General features: G+C 45.1%; 1 protein-coding gene across 1 annotated transcript in view; it reads left to right on the top strand.

Moving 5' to 3' along the window:
* The window catches only part of LOC143180742 (cell adhesion molecule Dscam2), a 129829-nt gene that overhangs the window by 81052 nt on the left and 23075 nt on the right, over positions 1–25702 (top strand). Inside the window, exons 8-12 of the mRNA XM_076380687.1 lie at positions 4144–4440; positions 5309–5419; positions 6169–6327; positions 15675–16058; positions 23703–23822. Coding sequence (XP_076236802.1) covers positions 4144–4440; positions 5309–5419; positions 6169–6327; positions 15675–16058; positions 23703–23822 — 1071 coding nt within the window. The remainder of the gene's footprint in view (positions 1–4143; positions 4441–5308; positions 5420–6168; positions 6328–15674; positions 16059–23702; positions 23823–25702) is intronic.

Below are 25702 nucleotides of genomic sequence, written 5' to 3'. Positions count from 1 at the left end.
CTGCACACGCTTCGTTTTTCTTTTCTCCCTTTTATTTCGTTTCCACTGGCACCAGCGGCGAAACTATTTCCTTTCTCTCCAACCCCCGCTTGTCGAGGGATAATTGAAGGCCCGAAGGAAAGAAGGTTCCTCGCTGACCGCGATAGAAACAAGAACGGGAGTAAACAACGGTAATGGATTCAACCTTTGAACGCTTCACCCGCAATTGCATTGGGCCGCAATAACTTGCCAGCCCACGGAGTTAGCTGTAGTAAGCGATTTTTCATTAGGTTTAAGCGGGACGATGATTACGCGCTATTTCACGTCGCTCTCTGAGTGGAGGACTGAAGCGAGAGGGAACGAGGTTACTTTTCCATCCGAAGGGTGAGAGGTTTCTCTTGTTCATTTTCCAGCCTTTCCGTAGGTGCAGGAATTGGAAAGTCTAACAATCTCGTTACGCTTGTCTGTGTAATGCTGGAGAGAGTTGCTAAAATCTTGCTGAAGAGAGGGATATTGTATGAGATTCTTTGTACGAGATGGTGCTAGGAAGGGACTAGAAGGGAATTAGAATCGTACTGAAGAGGTACTAGAACGGAGTAAAATAGTATTGGGTAGAGACTAGGAGAAGAGATGAGATACTAGGGCAGTGAGAGATAGTGGGTATTAGAGACTATTAGAGAACACTGGAATTGTAAAATTTTTATCTGAACTACTAGATTTTTGATAATTAAGATAAGTAATTTTGTGAATAGTAATTTTCTTACTTTTTTCAAGAGTCATCTTGGATCGCCAATTTGGCATAGAACATCTTCAGTGATAAACACTAAGCATACAAAAAAATGGTATCATTACCATTTGTTGTCCAAACGAAGTCCCACGCCTTTATCGATTTCCATTTCCTTCATTCGCCATCAGCGGAAAGGACAGAGTCGACGGCGTCAGTCAATTAGCAGGTGCGACGGGTCGATTTTCGAGTCGCTGAAGTTCGACCGTCCCCGTTACGTTGTCATTGAGATTCTTCTCGGCTGCATGATTTCTAAGCTGCGGGGCATACAGTGTACATTAAGGTGGGGATTGGCCCGCGGCACGATGGGATAGTTAGTACCGCCAGCCCGGATTTGCATACGCTAACGAGATTCCTGCGGTTTTGCCGATGCTTTGCATGCCGGCCGAGCACGATCTCGCCCCAGTCTGTGGCTCTAGCTACGTCTATTTATTATGCGTCATAGATACGTCAGGAAAGGAACCGCGTCACGAGTGACAGAGAGAAGGAGATGGAACGCTGCGGGAGATAGTCGCAGAGGCGTTAGGAGTTGCTGCAACCAGTTGCAGCCCACGTTTTCGTTAACTCGACGATGCGCCATGACGAAAACTCTCTACTCTCTACAGCCCCACACTCCGGAAAATTCATCCCCGGGCTTTGTTTGGGGGAGATTGTTTAACTTCCAGGATATTGGTGTTGTTCGAGACTAGTTCTTGTTCCTTTCATCCTGTGCAATAAAAACTGCGCGCTCCATTATTGTCTGTTGCTGGATTTATTAATATCATGTATACTGTTTATACAGCAACTAAATAATACGGAAGAAAATCTACCTTTTCGTAAATAGTTTCGCATACAGTTTCGAAACGCGTAGCTATAGGTATCTAAATACCTCTGTACCACAGAGTACTTGTATAAAAAAATTGCAGTGATCATCGTCCGTTTAGAAATCAATGCTGTCATCACTGAGAGGATTGATTCACACTCTCCCATTCTCTAATCATCCTCTCTATTCTTCCCTGCGGATTTTTAAACGAACCTAACATCTCGTAGCTCGGATTTAGAAGGGATGTGTAACTGGGTCGCGAGTCTGTTCGAACTGTGTTCGTTTAAACGCATGGGGCTGAAATCTGGTTAATGGCCGTCGAATGTATCTTGTCCTCGCGTCGATTACGTCGCCGTGTCGTCGTGAATTGCAGCGTAGAAACGCGGTCGTGTACGGAGAGAGGAGCTTGAAAAAAAAAAGAAAAGAGAGAAAAAGGAAAATTCCCTCCCCGGGACGCACGAAATTAAGTTTCCCGACGAGACGGCCGCAGGCCGTCTACGTTTCCGCGGGTTTTTAATTTAAATTGCAACGAGCGAAGGGGAAGGAACGAGCACTTACGAGCGCTGATTATATTTGACGACAGCCTCGGCTATTATTTACACGCCTTCCCTCGTTTCCCTTAGTCGTAACGATAAACAACTGATTTACCTACGTTTACGTTTCCGTTCGACGAGAAATCTCATTTATTCAATCTACTCGCTGGGCAAGTCGTTTGGATAGAATCAAGCGGATCGATCGGATTCCTACCCGCGTTATTGGAATTCCTGGAGTTCCGATGTTTTTATCGCTCGCGCGAGAGCGGCCTCCCAAACGGTGGCCGACGATGTTTCATCTCGGCACGCGCAGAGGAAACGAGGGGAATCTATGAAACTCGAACAACTGGTATCTCTTTAATCTACATAATTTTGCTATAAATATCGAGGCTCGAGCGCGAAGTACCAGTAAAAAGGTGGGATACGGATGAGAAGGGAACGGGAGCACTGTTTTTCTCCCTATCCTTGTCTCTGTTTTGAACTATTTGAGTAAATAGACGGGCCTCGAGGTGCGCGCCTCTTTCAAAGATTATTCCGCGCGCTCGAGGATCGTCAGTTCTCCTCCTTGGCTGCAACGGCGAAATAACGAGCCAGGCTAATTGGACAGACGTAATTGTTAATTTACTAATAGCTTCCTTGGTACGGCGGTGTTTCAATTGGACTCACGCAGAACGGGTCCCCCCTCCCGCGAGATTTAAGGTTTTCATTACTGGAAGTTGACTCTCGCGACGAACCGTCGAACGCCTGCGCAGTTTCTTATCGAAACTGTACGCGGAAGTTTCTAATTTCGCCCGTGTTGTTCATTGATCGAACGACGACGAGCGCCGACTTCTCGTACGGCGGTGGTGCGGCCGTGTATAAGCATCGAGGCGTGCAAGAATCACGGTATGCATACGAAAACTTTCAGAACATTATTTCGTAGTCGGCGTGCCCGTGCTTATGAACTTCATGAATTCATTACCGACGGGGCTCGTTACGCGGAGCGGCGCGTTCATTTAGAGCCCTTCTGGAATTGGAACGCATGCTCAGGAAACCGCGCCGCGGTTATTTTCAATGTTTCTTCGTTAGACCGCGACACACTTAATCCCTGGGATCCATTAATCTTCGGGCTAATTATTTAGGACAAAGTCCTCGTCGCTGTTAACGTCCACCTAATGAGAAGGGATACAGATTCGGCGGTGGCCGTGGCTGGAGATTTCAAGAACGAGCGAGGGTATTCGTCGTCAGGGAGTCGTGAGATGTTTGAGCCTCTCGAATCCCTTTGGCACTTTGCAAAGGTTACAATTTATAAATTCAATTAAAGTAGAACTTCTTTCATGTTACACTAGATAAGAAAACGAGGTGGAATTCGAGGCTGTTAATGGAAAAACTCGGATATTGCAGGCCGAGGTACTCCAGCGATAGAGAATACTCTTGTTAATTAAAGTCCATATCGACTTTGATATATTATCTCAAAGGAAGCCAGAGATCTACCGTTTACTTACAAAATTGCCAGCATAATTACTCTCGAAACAATTATTTACATTTAGCATGCCACTTTGCTTTTCCTGGTGTATGGTTTGCAAGGAATTGAAACAAAATAAATGCAAAACTACACACGCATAAACTCGATCCCTGTTTCTCCGCATTCTAGCTTCTCATTCTCCATTGTCTTTCCACTCACGCCTTCACAAAAGCAAAATACTCTACTGGTGTACCTTTGTACACAGAATCTAATTCACAACTCCATCCGAACATTTTTTTGACCAGCTCTCTGCATACACGTCCGCTAAAAAATTCGAAATCGCTTCATTTATCAAGGAAAATAATAATCTCGTCCAACAAAAGACACTTCGTCCCCCGGTATGGTTTTAATGAACTGCTGTGCCTGCACAGTGGAAGCAGTCAACCGCAGCGGGCAGTCACAGTAGAACCAGTCAACGATCTCCGCGACACGCGGAAAGAGTGGACGACGTCGAGGGTGGGTCCGTGAAACGGGGGACGGGTGTACAATATATCGACGCTTTCAGACGTACGTAATCCGATCGTAACCTGTCTGTTAACAGAGATCGCGCCGCAGCTGGTGTATAGATTCATCGAGCAGACAATGCAGACCGGCCCATCGGTGTCCCTGAAATGCAGCGCCGCGGGTAATCCCACGCCGCAAATATCCTGGTTGCTGGATGGATTTCCGCTTCCGCAAAACGACAGGCTGCTGATTGGCCAGTACGTGACTGTGTACGGGGACGTAATATCGCACGTTAACATCTCGTCGGTGAAGTCCGAAGACGGGGGCGAGTACGAGTGCATCGCCAGCAGCCGCGCGGGAGAGGCCAGACACTCGGCTCGGCTCAATATTTACGGTGAGTACAGAGGGGGGTGGTGCCCAGAGGGGGTGCCAGAGGGGGCGCCAGAGGGGGCTGTTAAGGAGAAGAATTGCCGACTAGTGTCGATTGAAATTGACTGGAAACCCGAGGGAATATTACGTTCCCTCCCACGGAATCGATCCTCGGGAATATCGGCTCGATGGGATCCTTTGTCATTAGCGCCGCTGCTTGGCCGAGAATGGTCCCTGTTAATTGAAAATCGGCTCGCGGGCTTTGTTTCGTCAGCGAATTCATGGGATTCGAGGCATGGTGTGCGAAGACGGAAATGCGCGAAATTTGCGTCACGGGGGAGATTTTGGCATTCGGGGAACCGTTATCATGTCAGTTGGTTTATCGAGGGTGGATCATGGGAGGGTGGGAAAAATGTAGTCACTGACGGCTTCATTTCAGCTGTAATCTTCAATCGTTTGTAGGGTGTATAGGAAATGAAATGTAGGGTAATATATAGGATGTTTTGTATTATGTGGGAATTATTTCAGCGATGGATTTAGTATGTAAAAGTGCTTTCGATTTTCTTAAAAGAATTATCGCGGCGCAGCTAAAGCCAACACTAAAGTGACTCCCATGTATTCTGACACACCTCGTATATGATTTATTATAGAGAAAATTGAAAACGTACTTAATATTTAATGTTACCGCATCAGGGTGGTTCAGTGAAGTAAAATTTAGTATAAGGTGAGCTTTTACGAGGCAAAATTGGGGCAGCGGGGAAATAAAACCAACACGATCGTCGATAATCTTCGTCTTTGTCAGTTATCGCGAAAACATGAAAAAGCACTAGCGCGGGTGCCCGCGGCTAGAGGAAATTACTCGAAATATATGTTTTATTGCTTGTCAATCGCAGGCTTGCCGTACGTCAGGGCCATGTCGACGGTATCAGCGGTCGCTGGGAAACAGTTCCACATCAAATGCCCAGTCGCAGGATATCCCATTGAATCGATAATTTGGGAGAAAGGTGAGTAATCGCGTTTTATTTTTATTAAACGCACCAACCCCGTCCGCGGCTCATTTACATCGAGTAATTAAAGTCAGAAGCGCATCCATGCGAATTCAATTACCGTGCGCACGCCAGATTCTGCCGCTGAATTTTCGAATTCATGTGTACGGTGTGTCAGATTGAGGCTATGATGAAGTTGACTTCGAGCTGGAAAATAATAGTGGAGCTTTAATTTTTTTTTAATTGTTGGTTTACTCGGTTTTTTATGAACAAAGTTCTTCACGTGTAACTCTCGCTCTTTAATGAGTCTTCGCAAGTTTTTGAAAATGAACGAATACCTTGAATACCGCCTTTGAAATCTTGAAAATTTAAAAATTTGAAACTTTGAAAATTTAAAGGTTTAAAAATTTGAATATTTAAACATTTGAAAATTTGAGTATTTGAAAATTTAAAAGTTTAAACATTTGAAAATTTGTGTATTAACGAGTTTTACAAATTGTCAGCATTTCATTAAAAAGCGCACGTTACACTTAGATGGCTCTCGTTATTACGAAATTGCTTAATAACCAATAATTAAAGGTAGAGGCACGTTGTAAGATGATCTACAAACTTTGATCTACATCTACGCTACATAAATTGCTAATCAAAGCTTATCTTCGATACTTCAGAAAATACCATTTCCTGAGGAACATGCATTTCCTTGTAATTTTGATTACACACTGTGATGAAGTGTTCTCACGTACATTGGCTGATCATGTTGTTACTAGACGGGGTAAGGTTACCCACCAACATGCGACAGAGAGTGGCGAACGGCAGTCTGTTCATCGATACCGTGCAACGAGCTGCTGATCAGGGCACGTATACCTGTACTGCCAGGAATAAGCATAATTTCACCGCACAGCGTTCGGTGGAGGTGCGCGTCCTAGGTGAGTGACCACAGAACAAATATTTTCCGATACTGGTCTTTTACAGGCGTTGCAGAGCTGACCAGCTCGATTCATCGAGTCGTCTGGATTCTGTTGCTCACGTATGATCAAAATCGAGAATTTATTATGTTGTGTTTGGAGAGTTTCGGTACTGGCAGAGAAATAATTTCAACATCAATATAACAATACTTATAATACGTGTAGGACAAGATTGGATATTTATTCGCACAAACTTTTTAGATTTCAATCTGAACCTATTATTGGAAAAATTGTTTCCCTCGGTATTGGGAATTAACCATATTGTCTGAATAGCGTCTCCACTTCATTATTTGAAAATTTCCTTCCACAAGCTCGGTTCACAAACTCTCGAAACACAGATTTCTAAGGGCATTGTTTCCTTCCCGAGGGACGAGAGAATTGTCTCGAAACAGCGCCGCACGCGATCACTCGACGGGTCAAAGGATGATCGACAACGGCGCTGACAAACGCAAAGTTACATCATCCCCTCGTTAAGCACACTCTACCTCGTTCCCCTCTGTGATTTTCCGTTCCCCAGACAATCGCATATTAATTACAGGTTCGTGTATGTGTAATGTCCGGGGGTGTTTGACGCGTGCCGCCAAATTTACCTTCGCGCAGGGTTTCTATATCAGTTCCACGGAGCGTATTCCGTGTATCCTGTTATTTATCGCTGGGAGGGATTAGTCGAAGCGAGGCAGCATTGCTTTGGATTACGGGTTTATCGTTCCGCGTGCGAATTTTGGAAACAACGAGCTACAAGCAACAATCGCGTATCAAGAACAGGGTTCATACGTCGCCGTTTAATTGACAGCGATCAAGGTTTTACTATGTTCTCCAGCAACCACTACTGGAAACTTTTCGTCGAGGTGTTTTCTCTTCTTTCAATCTTTTTTTCAACACTTTCTCGATTCCGAAACGAGTGAAACGAACCCGAGTAGACGTGAACGTCTGAACTCCCTGAAGGGAGTAGTCCGCGCTGTTTAATCGACGCTGCCTCGCGAGGAAACCCATGGAATCCTGTCTATGACTCTAAAGCTGGGAAAGTGCGGCGGAACTTCTAAAAATTCGAGAAACTTGCCGTAAGTTGCTTCAAAGGATCCTCCGGTTGGTGTTTCAGTGGTGCAGGAATACCATTCTCGCGACTCGAGCAGTTCTAGGAAAAAGTTTGCGACCTTTTATTTTGTTTACTTTAAGAAGTTCTTTTAGAAAGGATCCATCAAGTCTGGCTCTGAATGTTTGCCGTCCTCTTAATTCCTTCGACTCTGTACCGCTGTATGGAACAGAGGAACGAAGGGCAAATTGTCAAAGGGAAATCAAATTCTACGAGACAATGGTCCGATGATCGATAGGAATTGGGAGTCTCTGACTGCAGCGAAACTAATTAATCCAGCGACGGCAGACAATTATTCACCCTCGTCGACGACGTGACCGCGATCGAGTCGTTAATTACCGTGAACGAGGGGATGCGTCTTATTCCTATGCCACTGGATTCGCCTCGCGAGTCAAGGAGGAGACAATCAAAGGGAACACACGATCCACTGACTCGCGGATGCAGGACGCTTCTCTGAAATGCAATCCAACCGTTCAGGAGTCACACTCGTCTGCATACGGTCTGAAAAGTTTTCTCAGCCCGAGGCAATTCGTGGGTGTCTTGTAATTGCTGGTATGATTGCGTATTGGTAATTTTGACTGAGAGGAATATTCTGAGAATCTGAAATGGAATCTTTTTATTTATGGTCCACTCGAATATTCTTTTAGTTATTTAAAACACATATCTGTTTCTCATTTACCACGAAAGTCTCGATTTTAGTAATCTTAAATTAAATATTTATCGAGGTGGTTACTATCGGTTTATCGGAATTTAGTGAATTATTTCATCGTAAATACCTGTACATATTTATCAACCCTCGAAAGTCATTTTTCTGGAGAAACAAAGCCCCGTATGAAAGATCTCCATTTCTGACTTATTTTTTCAAGCAAAATTACCGACTTTCCAATCGTATCGCGTACAAGGCGTTCAATATAAATTTCTTCTACGAGCTCTTATCGCGTGTCGATAAATCACGGATGCAACGTGTGTACATACATGTGCGCTACGGTGTGTACGTGTGCGAGTATGCGTCTACCTCTTTCTCTTCTCTTTCTCTCTCTCTCTCTCTCTCTCTCTCTCTCTTTCTCTCCACTCTCTACTCTCTATCTTTCTCTATTCTCTGTTCTATCTATGTGCGTTACCGGATATCCGTGCGTTTGACAACACTCGCGAAAAGAACCCACGCACCAAGAGCACAGCACTTCACTGCATCGCTCAAGCATCTGTCCTTGCACGCGCTCGCCTAACTGCTCTGTATATTATATTCCGTGTACGTGTACTTTTGTACATAAAAATTCATAGGGCGGCGATACCCACGTACTCGGAAGGTATTGGCCCGCTGTATGTGCGCACTGAGTGCACGGGGTGCTAGGGATGAGCCAGGGTGTTAATCGCGTCGTGCGTCAACGAAGAACTTTGCTGCCTCCATATCGGCTCAAAGAGGCTCCCCTCTGCCTTATCGCGAAGGTGAAAATTGCGGAGGGCGTGAAAAATATCGAGCAGGTTAATATTGACTTTTCTACAAGGATTCTTGATATTTATTGAGTTGTTCAACGAGCTGCCTTTGATTTTCAATATTACACTCGATTTCCTGGAATTGCAGATAACTTTCAACATATATAAAAATTTAATGCTCGCGCTACTTTCAGGGGATTCGCGTAACAGTTTGGGGAATGTACGCTATACTATTCTCTTTGACGCACGGAAAGTACAAAAAAGGGGCCATTAAGTTTTGAAACATTTTTATTAAAAGTAACTATAAATATTCTATTATTTTAAAAGTCCAGTAACCTACTATCTATTCTCTCATCCAAGAGTAACCCAATTTTATGAACACGTCAAAGACCACCCCGTGCACCCAAACGTGTGCGCACACACTTGTACATAAACACGCTGTTGTCGAAGCATCGATATTCTATTGCGTGACTCAGTCGCCGTTTCTTTCATGCGGGCGCCGTGCACTTTGACAGTTCGCCCCCGCGTTGCAAGTTACAGCCGGCGCGAGGACGTGGCGATTTTATCGGCAATTTTCGTAATTGAAGGATGAAAACCAGACGCTGCCATTTGAACGGGCGTGGGCCGAATTATGCAAGCTTGAAAGCAATCAATCGGAGTGCTGTCGATTGATTGTTTTCCCTTTCGTCGGGGAAACTCACGGTAACCCGTGCCACTTTTCACGCCGTTTATCCGATGGACTTGAAATTTGCTCGCGAATGGGGGATGTTCGCGCTGGGAATTAATTGCGAAAGCTTGTCGATTGAGCCGGCCTCTGGAAAGTGAATCTTTAACCGAAAAATGGAGGGTTAGTTGGTGGGGTGCATTAATGCGACCGTGGATATTTTTCCAGAACTTTTCGAAGCTCTTTGCGCGGGTAAATGTGGAGATCAATTGAAATTCGACGGCAGTCGGGGATAAATATCAGTCATTCAGCTCCCCAATAATCGTCTGTCGTCGAGTATTCCATTAAAAGGGATACGCATTGGGCTTTATTAATTACAGTTATTAACAGCCACGCGTATTAAATTACATTCATAACATCATAAGGGGATGTGAAATTGGGAAAATGCACAAAGTGGGTGAAAGAGATGTAACTGGTGGCGAAACGCGATTCAATTTTATTATACTCGATTTATTGAGTCCTTCTGATTTCGTTTTCACTTGATTAATTGCTCGATTGAGCGCTTGCAACATATTTGTGGTAACAAGCCAACACGACACATTTTTATTTCCGAGCTATCAGCTTTCAATATTTTGAAATTGAATTCTATACTACTGAAGAGGAAAAGTCCTCTGATTTCAATCTTCTTATTTCCCTAAAAAAATAAATTTGTCAAAGTTATCTGCACATACGATATTCAAAATTAGATTTTGTAAATTAGAATCTCTCGAGTATTAGTTAGTCCACATCCGCTGAAATTGTCACAACTTTCCCAAGAGTCCTTGCCAGCCACTATGGTCTATCTCGTTATCTAAAAAGCTCAGACACCGCCGAGTTAAGTGCAGCGTTTGTAGAAGCACGCGTAAATGCGCAGCAGAGGTTGCGAAGATTGTCGATAAGCCAACTTTTCCAGAGTAAAGCAAACACGGGGTAACTGGCAAAGTTCACGGCGCGCGCTCTATCTCTGAAGCTGTCCGTTTATATATAGACAACCGCAATAAAACGATATCCTTTATATGCCGCGCGTTAGGACACTTCGCGCAGCAGCTCCACGGTGTAACAAAATTCTCAGCCATGGGAAAAATATATTCTTCGCAGGCTTCTCAAAGCCACGTTTTAGGGCTCTAATTTAGTCATACGGGGGAAATCTAATTAACGTCACTGTAATTAGAAGCGGCACAATATGCACAGCCTTTGACTCGGCGCATCCTCATTAAGAAGGAGTCGCTCTCGTTCGACCCATCGATTGAAAGTTCCTACGAACTTCTCGGGCCCATCTTCTTCCAATGACGCTGGCGAGCGCTGCCAGGAGTGTCCTACGAACTCGCTTCTCTCTTGACCGACGTTGTCGGATTCTTAGATCGGCATCGAACTTCCCTGTGGCTTACGCGAACTTCGAGGAACTGGATTTAAACGTTAAACGGTAGCTTCCCAGTGGAAATCTGAAAGTGAAATAATTATCGCTCCCCGAGATTATGCCACGAAATAGTTATCGATCGAGAATCCGACGACGTCGGTGGACGATTATGACCGTCCGTTCGACGTGCGTGCTCTCTCCAACCGCCCCTCGGCCCCAGATTAATCTTCTCCCCCATGTCCAATGCCACTCGATCCTCTCCCCAAAAGAAACGCGATTCTCTAGCGTTCTGAACCGCTTTGACTGGAATGCCACCTTTTGTCTTTGTATTGTTCTTTCAGTGCCACCTAAAATCACGCCTTTCAGTTTTGCTCGCGATTTAAACGTAGGGGACCGTACTAGCGTACAGTGCGTGGTCGTGACTGGCGATCTGCCACTGACGTTCACGTGGCTCAAAGATAACGTCCCAATAGAGACGATCAGGACGTCGCAGGATGCTCCGTCGTCCAGCCATGGCCGCGTCCAGGGTCCGGCCGGTCCTGGGGACGCGAGTAAGGGGCCCAAGCGGGGCCCCAAGGCCGACGGCCAGGCCGAGCAGGGCCTTTCACCGAGAAAGGCCATTACCGTCCGGCAATATGACACTTTTACCAGCGCCCTGAGCATTAGCACGATCGCACCCGCGCACAATGGCACGTACACCTGTCGCGTGGCCAATGACGCTGCCACCGTCGCTCATTCTGCACTCCTTCACGTCAACGGTAAACGCACACCGTTGGTGTACTTCTTCGTTCACGCTGCACGGCGACAGAGGTGTCCCCCGACCGTCATCGCCCCCTCTTCTCGACATTTTTTTCATCCTCGATCGCTGCTCTCGATCTCGACGCATCTGCATGCCCCGATGCGTCGCGAGATCCTGACGTTAATTGCACGGCACGCAAGCTGACGTTAATCGCGAGACGGCGCGGTTCGGAGTACCCTCTCGGTGATACGTCGATCGCTTGAGATCATATGGGGGATATTCTAAGGGTATACCAAGGGGGATTCCAGTGTACTACAATTTTAGAAGCAATTTTTGTCAATTTTTTTTAGTGGAAACTATGGATAGTAGAAGAATAAATTATGGCAGTGTATAAGAAGATAAGTTCTTCTTTTCGGTTATTGAAGTGAAAAAAAATTGATAAACTTCTTTGCAACTAGATAACTTACTTTTTTCTTAAAAAAATAATTCATTAAATTCACCTGCTTTTAATATATACTCGTACAAGATATAAACTCCTCTTAAAAACGATAGCCAGCGTCATACCCCTCATTTGGCTCGACTAAGTCTAAAGTTACACCACTTGCAAGTAGTATTCTAGATGACTGCGCCGAAGGTACTCGTGGCAGAGGAGCGCCTCGAATTCCGCGCGCTCAGCCTTCCCCGTGATCCGAGATTCACGGAGCGTAATAAGGACTGGCGATTTTCCAGCTCGAACGGATTATATGCTAGCGTTGGAAAGTAACTGATTGATCGTCCGGTAAGGAAGCACGGCGGCGCGGTCTAACGCGATCGATCAATCAGCCTGCTTGACCCTGTGCATCCCCGCGTGATCAATTTTCCCTTCTGTTTCGCGAAGAGAAAAAACAGTTTTGCTTCCACTTGCCCGATAGAAGGTGCCCTGAAATATATTAGCTGACATTGACGTATCAATTATCTCGCTGTTCACCTCTGTCGCCGTACGCGAGTCGAATTTCTTAAGCACCAAGTACACTGGAAATCGTCGATGATTTTGGACCTGATTGCCGAGTCTGACGTCATTCGATGCGACCTGTTTCTGCTACATGCTAGTCCAAGATGCACGCCTCGCAGTGCGTTCGACCAGAGACAACCTAACCATAGTGCATCATGAATTTCATTGCTGAAATCTGTGTATTTTGCAGCGCAGTTTTTTTTAATAATAGATTTGAAGACGATTTCCATCGCGGCGGGATGTGCCGCACGGTTCCCCATCGCGGATTATTAGATTTCAATTTAGATGACGGACACTGTCGCGAGAGTACCCCCTCAAGCTGGGAGAACGTTGTCCCTGGTCCAAACGTGCTGCGAATTTTCAATCTCTTACTTCCAATTTTGGTATCCCCTCGTTCTCTCTGTCTTTATACACACTCTGTCTCTGTGATCCTGCACGCTGTTCTCTATGCACGCCTAATTGCACGCTTCAGATTTACCTGTACGGATACGATCTTGAAACGTATGTGTATCTACATCTTTCTCTCTATATATTTATGTATATGTGTATGTAAACGATATCTTACCAATGTGTCACGTGCTATCACGTTTGTACGAACGTCTTTCTTTTACTGTGTATCGACGCTCAGTCGGCCAAGTATGTTCGTAGATCGTGTTTTATCTGTGACATCGACGATTCTGGGATGCTTTGTATTCCGTGTGGAATAGAAAGCACGCGATTATGGTTATTATGATTCTTGCGTGACCGCGAACAGAATGATCTGCTGTGAAATTAAAGGGAGTTATCCTGTGTCAGATTAGGATCTATCGTTTAATTTTGTGGCAGAGTCGCGGCGCGAAGCATCTGGGTTCGATGTCACAGCGTGAGACCGCTTCTCACCGTAAAAGTTGACCGTTTCCAAGCTGGTTTTTCAATCACTTCGCACAACTACCGTGTATTCATGCATCATACAGCATTAACGTATATCGTAACGAGAAGTACACGTAATGTATCTTTTGATTGATTATCACCACCGTTTATACATCCGTCTCTCTATGGTAAATCTTTTGCAACGTCGTCGGTTCGCTGTTAAACGATACACACGCTCGCACGATCCAGTAGGAGTCGTGCCCTATCTTTTAGCCCCGTTCGAATGAATCGTATCACTTTTGTTGCTCTCACTGGATATTATATATTATTACATATATATATTTCTCTTTGTGTTGTATCGATCACGTTTTCCATCGATTACTGACCGAGCTGTTTATCATTATTACTATCACTTAGTAGAGCAGTTACTTTTTACGAGGACTGTGCTATGTTTCGCTCGAGATCTGTGTACTATCATCGTTCTCATTATCATTATCATTATTATTATCATTCGTTATTGAAGTAATATCGTTGGGACTGTAGTGAATCGTACACGGGACGAAATCGACGCGAGAGATCACGATGCAGTTAATTCATCAACGATTTCAATTCTCTATCACGCAATTAATTACTAATCCTGCTAAAATTTCAATACAAATCACTGTGCATCAATCCACTTCGAAATACGCGCGAGATCTCTCGCGTCCCCTCGTCCCAGCTAGTTTTCTCTCTCGTTTTGATTTCTAATCCACTCGTCGGCCCGCAGGGGCCATGGTAAGTAACGCAACGTCACGTATGTAGATTGGCAGCGAACGCAGAAGCCAACGATCCTCTCGAAAACTGCCCTCGTGAAACATTTTGCTCGCGCGAACGCACACTGAAAGCAGCGGGGGAATGTACAGCGAAAAACAGGTTCAACGTTCCCACTGAAAAATTTCGATCGCAACCACCCGGCGTCGCTGACTGCCGCCATTGCGCGGGTAGGCGGCTTACCGACAACTTCCCTGGCCAGCAGCCTCGTAAAGACACATTGGTGGACATTAACAGTTGCCACGGGTCATAAATGTTCATTTCCCGGCCAGCGGGGCGCGCGTGTGTTTCAATATTTATGGACGCGCAGCCATTTTTTACGGACTCTGGCTTCCGCGGTGTGAACGTTGCACCTGTCCTGCGCCCGTGTCGGGAGGTCACGAGGGGCGAAAAGCGATGAAAGGAGCCCAAACGCGCTGTTATCGGGTTTCCTACGTCCACGATTCTCTGCAAGCGATGTTTCGCGCACGGGGAAGTGGTATAGCCCTGTGCTTGGTCAGACACTAGAATAGCGCACTGGAGCTTCCTTTCTCGTGAAAGGCATGCGGGCATCGAACGAAAGAGGCTCCTTAAAGGGTACGAGAGGCCTCCAGTTTCACGCCTCGCGACCTTCCTGCATCGCCCCATCGCATCGATGAGACTTCGAGGGCCACGCGAGAGGAAAGAGAAAAACGTAGGAATCTCGTGTTTCATTCTGACGAGCAGCGATATTATGGAAACCCGTGCTCCTTTTTGCAGACTGTTTCGAAACATTGCCGCTACCGAGGGAAACATTAATTACACTCCCTTCGTTCCCCGGAAATGGATTAAACCCGGAGCAGTTTGTATCCACGAGTTGTATTTTAATGTTAATTTTAGACGTCCGTGGAAGAAGATTTATTAGCCCGTCGTCCTTTTCGACGCGGAGCCACGCTGTTAATTCCATTTCGTTGACCCGAGCGGACTCGACCAGAGTTTCTCGATTTGGATGTAATTATCTCTTGAACTCGTTGCCGCTGTTCCGATGCACGCGGCCGCGCTCTTTCACTCTGCTGTCTTCTTTCGACGTACAAATTATTACAGAATCTCTACTGCCATCTCGTGTCAGCTTCGTATTAAAGCGCACAGAAGTCTCATCGCGAACGCTGTACGTCTCCTTTATGAACACGATTCACCCCCCCGATATCCCGAGCTCCCACCCTCCCTACTTTAGCCGCCGAATCAGACCCCAGACCCCCGAGAAAAGAAGGGAACGAAAACAAGTGTCGTCTCTGGTCTCGATACGCGTATAGGGGAGCGGTTAGCGGCGGCACGCAGGTACATATCAACTATTATCACACGTCACGTTTATAGTTCCACCGCGGATCTCGCCGTTTTATTTCGAGAACGGTGTGACGGAGGGGATGAGGACACAGCTAATGTGTACCACGAGCCAGGGTGACCAGCCGTTCAACATCACGTGGTTGGTGGACGAGAAACCGATACAGGTCAGGCCCGGTGACGGTCCGTCGGCGTCGCCGTCGTCGTCGTCCTCATCGTCGTCGTCGTCGTCGTCGTCGGCCGGTTCCAACGCGGCCGTCGTCCACACGGGCAACAACATACAGATAAGCGACTATCCGCCGTTTTCCAGCATCCTGACGATAAATAACGTCAGCGCTAAGCACAGCGGGAACTACACGTGCCAGATCAGCAACGTCGCTGGCCTGGCCGAGTACTCGACCAGCCTCTCCGTTGCTGGTTGGTGTCACAAACGAGCAAGAACAAAAATCGACATGGTAGCTGTAAGAACCTGTGTACATAAGACCGTGTGCGCCGATATATACTCCTCTGTCTGTGTGTGTGTTCGTATGTACAAGGTGACACGTACCGTGGATTATGGTCGCTCTGAATACTATCATCTTCTGCGGTAGCATTATTTTTTGGAAGAGCTTTCTTGAGGAGAGTGTATATAGAGACGAATGGAAAGTTTTTCAAGTTTTTTAGTTTAGATTTTATGTAAGTGTAAGAGAATGACCTCCAAATAATTTTGCAGAAAAGAAAGAGAGGAAGAATATTTTTAATCCAACATTTTTTGAATACCATGTATCTACTTTTTGAGAAAAATCAATTTTAAAAAAGGAGGATCTTCTTAAGAATCTTCTCATCTCTTTGCTTCAACTTTCCAAAATTTTTAAATGGTTATAACAGTTTTTTGCCGAGGAAAGAAAGGAATATTTTGAGCGATTGTAATCCATGGACCACCATGTATATATAATGTATATACACAGATGTATATATATACATATTACGGCACAGAAAACCGAGAAGCCATGGGGAAGGATTGGAGTACGGTATGTGTTTCGGTGAAATCGATTCCGTGCAGCGTTTCCGGTGGCCCAGCTTCCTCTCGGAGCTTCTTTCCTCTCCTTATCTCAACACGGCCCATCCTCTCAGATTTCCGTGATCCTTCAATGCTGACGTTTCTCCAGTGGATTAAGTTCGACGTAGCCTGTATTCAGAATCCCAAGGAAAATTGCTCGGTGCGTCCTGATCGCGAGATGCCATCCACTAGAACTATTTCATGAAAACTTTTTCGCCGATGGAGAGACCCTTTGAAGTTCGGTTAGAGTTTGGAATCCAGGGATTCCTTTGCCTTTTGGGAGAAATAGTGCAAAGAGATGGTGTTATAGATGACTTACTGCACAGAGCTGTGAACAATCTTTAGTAGCTTAGATCCTCTCCTAAATTTTTACTAAATTATAGATACTCAAAATGTTGTTAGTTAACCTCGAAAATATTGCACTACTCTGCAGAATCATAATCAAGATCATCCAAGCAAGAATTTCGAGAACCGTCTCCAAATATTTTCACCAGAAGTTATATTGTATTCCTCCCTTCGCGCAATCACAGTTTTCCAACTACAGTTTTTCCCTCCCACGCATCGAGATTTTCCTTAGTTTAAGCATAGAACGATGAACAGGTTTTTCCAACGAGCATTCACTCCGCGACTCGAATGCCCGTTTTCTCGGGACAACGACGTCCTCTCTGTTCCCCCGAACAGCGTTATCAGCCCGATTTCTACGCTCCACGAAGGGGATGAAACTTTCTTTCACTGTAGAAATCGAGGTTTTCGCTAGAGTATTCGTATTATGGTACGATGGACAGGAAATTAGTTTCGAAATTTCAAGGTGGCAGTGTAATGTGACTTTGCAAGAAGTCTCTGAGAAGTCCAACGATTTCGAGTCGCCAAAGGTATTCGTCGGACTCACTTACGAATCAGAATTGGTGGCAATTTCGGTGGGAATGGGAAGAAGCTGAAGTTGCTTGAAAGGCCAAAACTCGTAACTACGGGAAGCAACTAAAAAATTCGTCGTTTCAGTCATGGGGGCAATTAAATGAGACGGTGGAGATGAATTGCACGTTATTCGCGAAGAAACAACACCGAAATAAATAATAATGTACCAAGGGGGAAGGGTTGGTCGAAGAAAATAGGGGGTGGGTGTGGCGTTAATCTTCGTTATCTGAAAATGAATTCTTCTGATAACGATAACATCCATTACGCCTGCTTCTCTCCCTTGGGGCGGGACCGTGGGATGGCTAGGACTAAAAGGAAGAAAAAAGACATGAAACAGCAGTTGGGTGTTTCAAGCAACGCGGCAAATGTCGGGAGTATTAAGGTGCGACAAGCTCGGTTGCAGCATAATGTTCTCCGCCATTCATATTCACTAGGGGCGGCCCTGTCGCGGGTGGCAGATGCAAAAACTAGCCGTAAATTCGAGTTAGGGTGGCGAATCAATGCGTTTGTGAAATGTATACGCGTTCGTCGTGATTTCAGTATCGTTTTTTTTTTTTTCGATCAACTTTTCCTTTTTCTGGAGTTTTTCGCGCCCTGGAATGACATTCGAACATTCCGTTCGTTAACGAACTATTTCCATAGCCTATCTGGTCCAATTCGACGTCAAAAAAGGTGTTGTGGATAGAACAATGCCTTGGACACAGATCATTAGTCGCGAAATAATTTTCGTGCAACCTCTGAACTCCGCTGGCGGATTTCCCGGAAATTTTCGCGTTTCATCGATCGACTAAACGAGGGGGCACTTTCTGCTCGGTTCTTAGACGCATTGAGGGCCTCTGGCACGGTGCTATTGACAGGTTCGGTCTATTAAGGGGTTATTATGCAGATTCTAAATAGAACTGCTGGAATCGGTGCTCTGGGAATGGGAGTTTTGCGAATTAAATGATTGTGGTTCTGCGGAAATCTAGACGGTAGAGTAGTCAAGTCTATTCTAAACTTAGTATTCGCGCTATTAAATCCTCAAAGAAAAATGAAAAATATGCTAAAAATCAAGCCAGTAGGTGCCATAAATCTAACACTCACGTTTCTAAATAACTCTCAACTCTATTAAGAGATCAGGAAAAATTATAGGAAGAAACATCCATAGAGTCTTCAAGCAATAGCACCGAATCTTACGAATAATCGTATCCCGTGCCAGATGAAATCACAGTGTTCAAGCGAAGCGCCAGTGTCCTATCGAAACAAGGGTCAATCGATCGGAAAATAGGGATTGCGATTTCCGTCGATCTGCAAAACGTTCGAAACGATAAGGGCAGGAATGGTCCTCGCGGTGAGAATGATAACGGGCAAGGAGCTCGCCCAGTATCGCTCGGGACGATAAGGAACACCTGACTTCCCATTTGTTTCCCATTATTATAGCCAGACAGCCGGCCCTGTCGCGTCGTAGCAGTATTTCCGGTATACGGTCGGTGTCCTGGAATCGGACGACGATGTGCTCCAGAAGGGAATAACATCTCCGGCTACCCCTAGATGTAGCAGCTGGAACGGGAACGACGACCGTGCTCAGATAAACGCGCACGCGACCAAGCACGCATTACCCGTTATCGGATACGTGTGTCCTAATGCTTATAAAACGACCCGCGCCGCTCGTCATTCGAAAGCCATTTCTAGATGAAAGCCTCTCGGCACGAGGAAATGGTACATACATATTTCAACTCTTAGAAGGGATATGGAGATACAGTCGACCCATGCGTCATTTCAACTAAAAGAACTTGTTAGCCGACTTGTTATTTTGCTTGGCGGTTGGAAATAGATACTTGCGTACTTTCGTGTTTCAGAAGGATACATCAAATGGAAACGACGGTGTCTGATTTTATGCGCAATAATTCGTGTTACGTTAAAGACGTTAGTAAAAGTCGGATTTACACCTACTCTTCGTGGGCCGATAAGCTCAGACTGGGATAGACTTAGATTTTACTGAGACAGGACATTGAATAATAATATGTAGCTTAAAGGGCTTTAAGTAGCTGTAGCTTTCTAAAATCTAGGTTTTGATAAAGGCGAATTAGAGTCAATTGTTTTTTACTTGTAGCTTCAGAAATTTTCGAGTTATAGAAGTTCGACTGCATTATCAGCATCCTTGATCTCATGTACAAAGACGTACAATAATCATCTAAAGCTACCCTCACAATTCCTCTATCGATTTCTTTGTCAAACTTCCCCCAAAAGCGCCCCTTGTCAATAATTGCCAATCACGAAACACCTACCCCAAACGAATACGAGGGCTTAAAAATTCCCAGTGATTCCGTTAACAAAATTAAACTGTCTCATTCGTGAGTATAAGCCTTTACTAATGCCTTTCATCCCCTCGAATACCAAAGCCCATTAGCAGTCGTACATAGCGCTCGACGAGCGCCAGCGAAACATTCATACATCCCTTCAAGTTCATTCACCGTTTAAAAACAAGCATTGCAGCCTTTCGAGTTCTTCCTGGTTGCCTCCATTACGTCCGTAAATAATTAAGCGTCAAGTTTCCTCTACAATTTCGCGAGCGATTTCGCTGGAAAGTTGCGCGCCTCAATAATACGAGGGCCGAATTGCGAAACGGATTCCTCTCGAAGCCCTTTTGCGCGAAAATGCCGGGAGGCGGGGTAGAAACGGGGTAGAGACGCGCGATGCACGTCCCAGCAGCGCGAACGGAAGTCGATGACGCTTTCAAGCTCGCCCCGCGTTCATCAGCGGCCCCGGTCTCCTGTTCTGCAACAGGTTTACGATCGACGCGCCTTTTATCGGGAATTTTGTGTTCGCCTGCCGTTTGCAGCGTCTCCGAGCCCTTTGTCGTCCCGACGCCTTTCACCGAGAAGAATGGATGGCAAACAACGGGGGAACAGCAATATCTTTCGACGCGAAAACGTTGTTCCTCGAGCCTCGAGCCAGGTCTCCTCGTTCCTGTTCCAAAAGGGGCACGCGCGCGAAAAAGCCCTACAGCTTGAGGGAATCATCCCGACAGTATTGTTCCGGTCACCAGAGTGATCCTAACTATTCCAGTTATCCGTGTCTGTAGGAAACTCGTTGGATAGTCGAATTCGGGTTACCAGGTTCGAAGAGGATTGTTTCCTCCGAATACCTTTGGGGTCCGCATAGCGTTCCACATAGTGCTCCCGTGGAATCGGGTAATGCTTCGAGGAGTGCATTCGACCAGAAGCGTCCCCCTCGAGGCGTTCTGTTGGGGGTTGTTGGACCTGTCGCGAGTTGGAAGAAGCGAACGACACCGATACTCCAATCCTCTTCAAGGCGACAGCACTCGCGCGAGGAAGCGATTAACGGCTAAGGGAAAAAGGGATACGACACGACCCGATAGGCCCTAGCACAATATAGGGAGCCCAGAGCTCTCTGTCCTATCTCTATCTATCTCACACGTGCGACAGAAGAGAAAGAATCTCGTTTCTAGGGAGGCAGGCTTACAACGCGTGATCCACTTTTGTTGATTTTTCTACTGCATGCTAACGAACTCGTGGACACGATTTCTTTCGTTCGTGTAATTACGTGCCGGGACAGCCACGCTTTTCCTACCGATCGACGATTAGATCATCGCCATGTTGAATACGTCAACGAGCCGGTAAGCTCAATAACACGAGAAGAAACGACTAATCGGAAGAAAAAAGAGATATGAGAAGATACTAAAGAGACAGTACGAGAGTTGATTGTTGTTATATTATTAGTTTCTTTTCTCTGTTCATCGTTATTTATCGTACATCCTTTCACGATCATCAGCATCTTGCAAAAAGAAAAGTTCGACGTAGAGTAAAATAATTGGACAAGCTGAGTTTTTGTATTTTCTTTTTTGTTTTCTAATTAGATTTAGACTTCACGTTTTTATGTTGTTCAATCGTTCTTTGAGTTTTCTGTTTCTCTCCGTTTTACGTAACTATTCGACTTTTTGTTGTCGCGTGTTCATATTAGCTAGAGTATCATCCATAATTCTTTGATTGTTTCTCTGTAGCGGTCTCGTGTACCGAGAGATACTTATTGTGCTCGTGCAATGCAACAGATATGTCTGTGACAGAGTGTAAAAGCATGCGTTCGCGTAGTTAACGTTTCTGGTTCGTGCGTATCTCGTACAACCTTTTTTTTTCCATTCGTTTCCATTCTACATTATTTTTCATTAAATTTCAAATATCTATATACATACGAGCAACTTGGAATGACGATGGAAGAATGTTGGAAAGTAATATATTTAACCATTTACTGTGTTGCCTCGAATTTTCTGCGTGTTTTCTCTTCGTAATATTATTACACAAGTAACATTTTGAGATAGGTTTGCGTTGTTCGTACGTTTGTTATTCGAATTATCACGTTTGGGATCATTACTATATTTCTATATTTACAATCTTTTTTACTTGGAATGCCTGCCTGCCGTGTTTCTTATATTTTTTATCAATAACGATTTACGCATGCGACACGTTACTTCCTCGCCCACCACTATATACTTTTATCCGATACAATTTTTCTGAAGTACATTCCCTCTTATTTGACGAGCACGATCGATAAGTTACCCCCTTTTCTTTCCTTTAAATTTCACCTTTTATTGTATTCGCCATTTTAATGCTCCTTCATTGAACGATCGAGGTTTAGTTCTCTATTTACGAATACGTTTTCAAGCAACGAGCACGTTCATTTTTTTATTTCTATCTCGTACAATGCATGTCTCTCCCTCTCTCGTTTCAAAGTATTTTCCATTCGTTCACTCTTTAGTTAGCTTCAATTAATGCTCGAAAGTTTTCTTGGTAATTAGCTCCTTTGTTGATCGAGACTAACGTACAAGTAAGCATTTCCATCCCTTCGATGCGACATCGTCAATTCAAGTAAATCCAATCCACACAGATACAGACATACCGTGTATCGGTTTTGTTGACACACATGCACACACATCGCCACCCACAACCTAAGCACACATTTGTTGTTTACTTACACTTAGCGATGCGTAAGTATGCAGTACATCGAACCGATTGGAGAATGCATGCGTTTCACATCCACACGAATACGTAATATGTACAAACAGCTACACGCGACAGTAAAAACAGTAGTAGAGATTGTGGCCCGACCAGGCGGATTCTCGTCGCTCGATCTCCTGCCTCTGATGTTCAGGAGAACAATGGCTAATTGGTCAGACAGAAAGTGATCTTCCGCGTCAGTCGGCCTCGAACGATAGAGGACCCATTGATTGATCGAGGTACGAGTTCCTCATCAATGCCAATCGTTCTATAAAAAAATTTCCTCACCCCTTGACGATCTTAACGATTCGAAATATTGAAGAAGCCTGTTTACGTCTATTCCTTCAGGTAAAAAGGGTTTCATTTCCGTGTAAAAGCAGATAGAACAATGTGGAGCCAAATTGTTCTTCACGTGGCAATCAATTGAAACGATTGATGAACTTGGTTAACCCGTCTGACCACTACTATCCGTTTCTACTTACTGTTTCAATTCAAGACTTCACAATTCAGAAGCACTCTGTAATACATAGATATTTGTAATACTAAAAGAGATTGAATTAGTATAAATCCCATGAGCCTGTCATACCAGCTACAGGTTAATTCCCCTTTGAAAGAACCCTTGCTCCGCATTGTCAATCCATTCTCCCACGATGAATCACCCCTCTTCTACATTACCACTTCCAGCCCCAACGAGTAACCAATACAATTCCCCGAAAGCTTGTAGCCTTCCTCTGTTCCTTATCCCCCGAGCAGAAGCGACAAATCCGTCCAAAAGGATCCACCTGTCGACCAGCCCATAGGGGGTTCAATTTGGCCCCCGGAAACGAACACGTTTCAAGTAGAAACGACCAGCTGTTTCGTCCAGCGAAACGAAGCATTGTCGTTGAACGAAAACGGTCCTCTTACGTTCGACGCGCAAGGGAGAAGGTGAAAGGTCGGACAAAGCGCGCGAGTGCCGTAATTGACGGCGATTCGGGGTCTGCTGGGACACAGAGGTCAGAGGAATTGTCGAGGTGACGAGGATCGGTCGAGATCAGGCGCCGGATGAAACGCTCGTTCGAAGCGCGAGCTGTCGAGCCGGAAGATCTTAAGCCAATTGGATCGTATTTTTAGTGCCGCCGCGGTGGACGGTGGAACCTATCGACCAGAACGCCGTTGTAGGTCACGGCGTCTCCATCGCCTGTCAGGCTGAAGGATTCCCCATTCCGACCGTGACTTGGAAGCAATCGATCGGTAAGTCACGGCACCTCGTAGCCAGCCTCCCGCTGCGACAGGCCTTCCTTTGGGCTGCCTTTGAAAAACGCTGCTCAGTTTGCCTTGCGAATCGAGAATCGACAGCCATTGGCTAGAGAGCTTCGAGGATAATTTGTAATTAAGCTCCTTGTTCCACCCCTCTTTCCTGGTTCTTTAACGTCTGATTAGGTTTGTTATTCTTTGCACAGGTACTTTGAAAAGTAGTTTGATGCTCAGGAGAGCAATAAGGGAAGGAAGTATTAAGGCAGTTACCGCCATGGTAATCACGGATGATTGGCATTTTGAGTTGACAGTATTTTCTAGCAACGCTTAATTTAATACCTATTGATTTTAAAAAATTCAACGTATCTTATTGATAAGTCTTCCAATAAAATTGGGGATCTGTCTCCGCAGCTTCTGTTTCTAGGTCAAACCAAATGCAAAGTGTCAATTTTCTGAAACCACAGCGACAGAAATCCACAATCCTCTGAGTTTTCAATTTGTTTACATAAATTCATATTTCCTGTCACACTCAAATGTCTGTCAATAAGTCTTCTTTAGTTTTCCATAAGACGAGGTCATTACTTCTGACTTATGGCATTCTGTTCCACATTGAGGTCCCTGAGAAATTTCCTCTCTATAAAAGAATTCCATACCGCCTTCACAGATGACAGGCGAAACGTCAGGCACCTTTTTAAGTTCGATTTTATTATCCGTCGCAGCTTGATGTCGCTTAATAAGCGAAGTTCGATGCTTCCGCTTTGACGGCTGCTCCCTTTTGCCAGAGATGCTCGCGTCGATTTTATACTGGCAACTGCTGGCGTTGATCCTTATTAGCAGTCTTCATTCGTCCGACCAAGTGGGACGCGGCTCCTTTCTACACTGTTCCTATTCACCAGAGGCTTTGAATGTCTTATTCATTCGGTGCCTCTCTTGACCTTACTTAATTGATGGAATCAACGTGCCTTCTTTCTTGAACTTCTCTGCTGATAAGAACGCGAAAACATAACACTGCTGTCATTAAACAGTACAGTTGAACTCGACATCCTCATCTCTTCTCGAGTCACGGCCATTGAACAAAAAAGAAGCGTTAGCTCGCAGTCAGTACTTAAAAATTGAAAAGCCTCGCGAGAAGTACTGTTTCGGCTAACTTTCACGAACGCTCGAACTCGAAGCTCTTAATGGCCGAAGCGTGTTTCGACGAGCACTTTAACAAGATTCATCAATTCTTTGGAGCGTCGTCGCCAGTCCAAACAGACCGGAAAACGTGCGAGCGCAAAGGAGAAAAGTAAAGCAAAACGGTATCGGAAAAGATGATTTAAAATTCTATTCGACAGAATCGATTCTCGGGTCAGAACGATGGAATATGTATAACCATCGGTGCTCGAGAAGGGATTATCTGAGAGACGTTACAATTCGAAACATCAGTTTGCCACTTGAAAGTTATTACGGGACACCAGTGACCCCTGGAGGGTGCTATGAAATCGTTCGCCACAGGTCTTCTTTGTTTCACTACTTCCTCTTCCGCTCGAGGAGTCCAATAACTTTGGATGAGTTCTGTGCCCGAGCCCACCACTCATCGCTTTCATTAAGTTACACCTGCCGGGTGTATTTAACCCGAGGCTGAGGGGCTGGATCCATCAGAAATTTTGCTGATCGAACGTTTTCAACGGTCTCATTCGGGCTGAAATAAGCTCCTTCGCTCGATAAAACGCTGCTATAATTAGTTTCATCGGTTCGTTGATCGTGAACATTATACCACGCAGCAGGGGAGCGAAATTCTTCCTCTCATCCTTCAGTCGTTGGCTATTTCACTGTGACTGGGACATTTATTCTGATTTTATGATGGATCGTATATTTCTGCAATGCATATTTTGGGA

The sequence above is a fragment of the Calliopsis andreniformis genome, chromosome 6, assembly GCF_051401765.1.
Source record: "Calliopsis andreniformis isolate RMS-2024a chromosome 6, iyCalAndr_principal, whole genome shotgun sequence".
NCBI classification, from domain to species: Eukaryota; Metazoa; Arthropoda; class Insecta; order Hymenoptera; family Andrenidae; genus Calliopsis; species Calliopsis andreniformis.
Note: the sequence above shows the minus strand (reverse complement) of the source record. Positions and strands in the feature narration are given on the sequence as shown.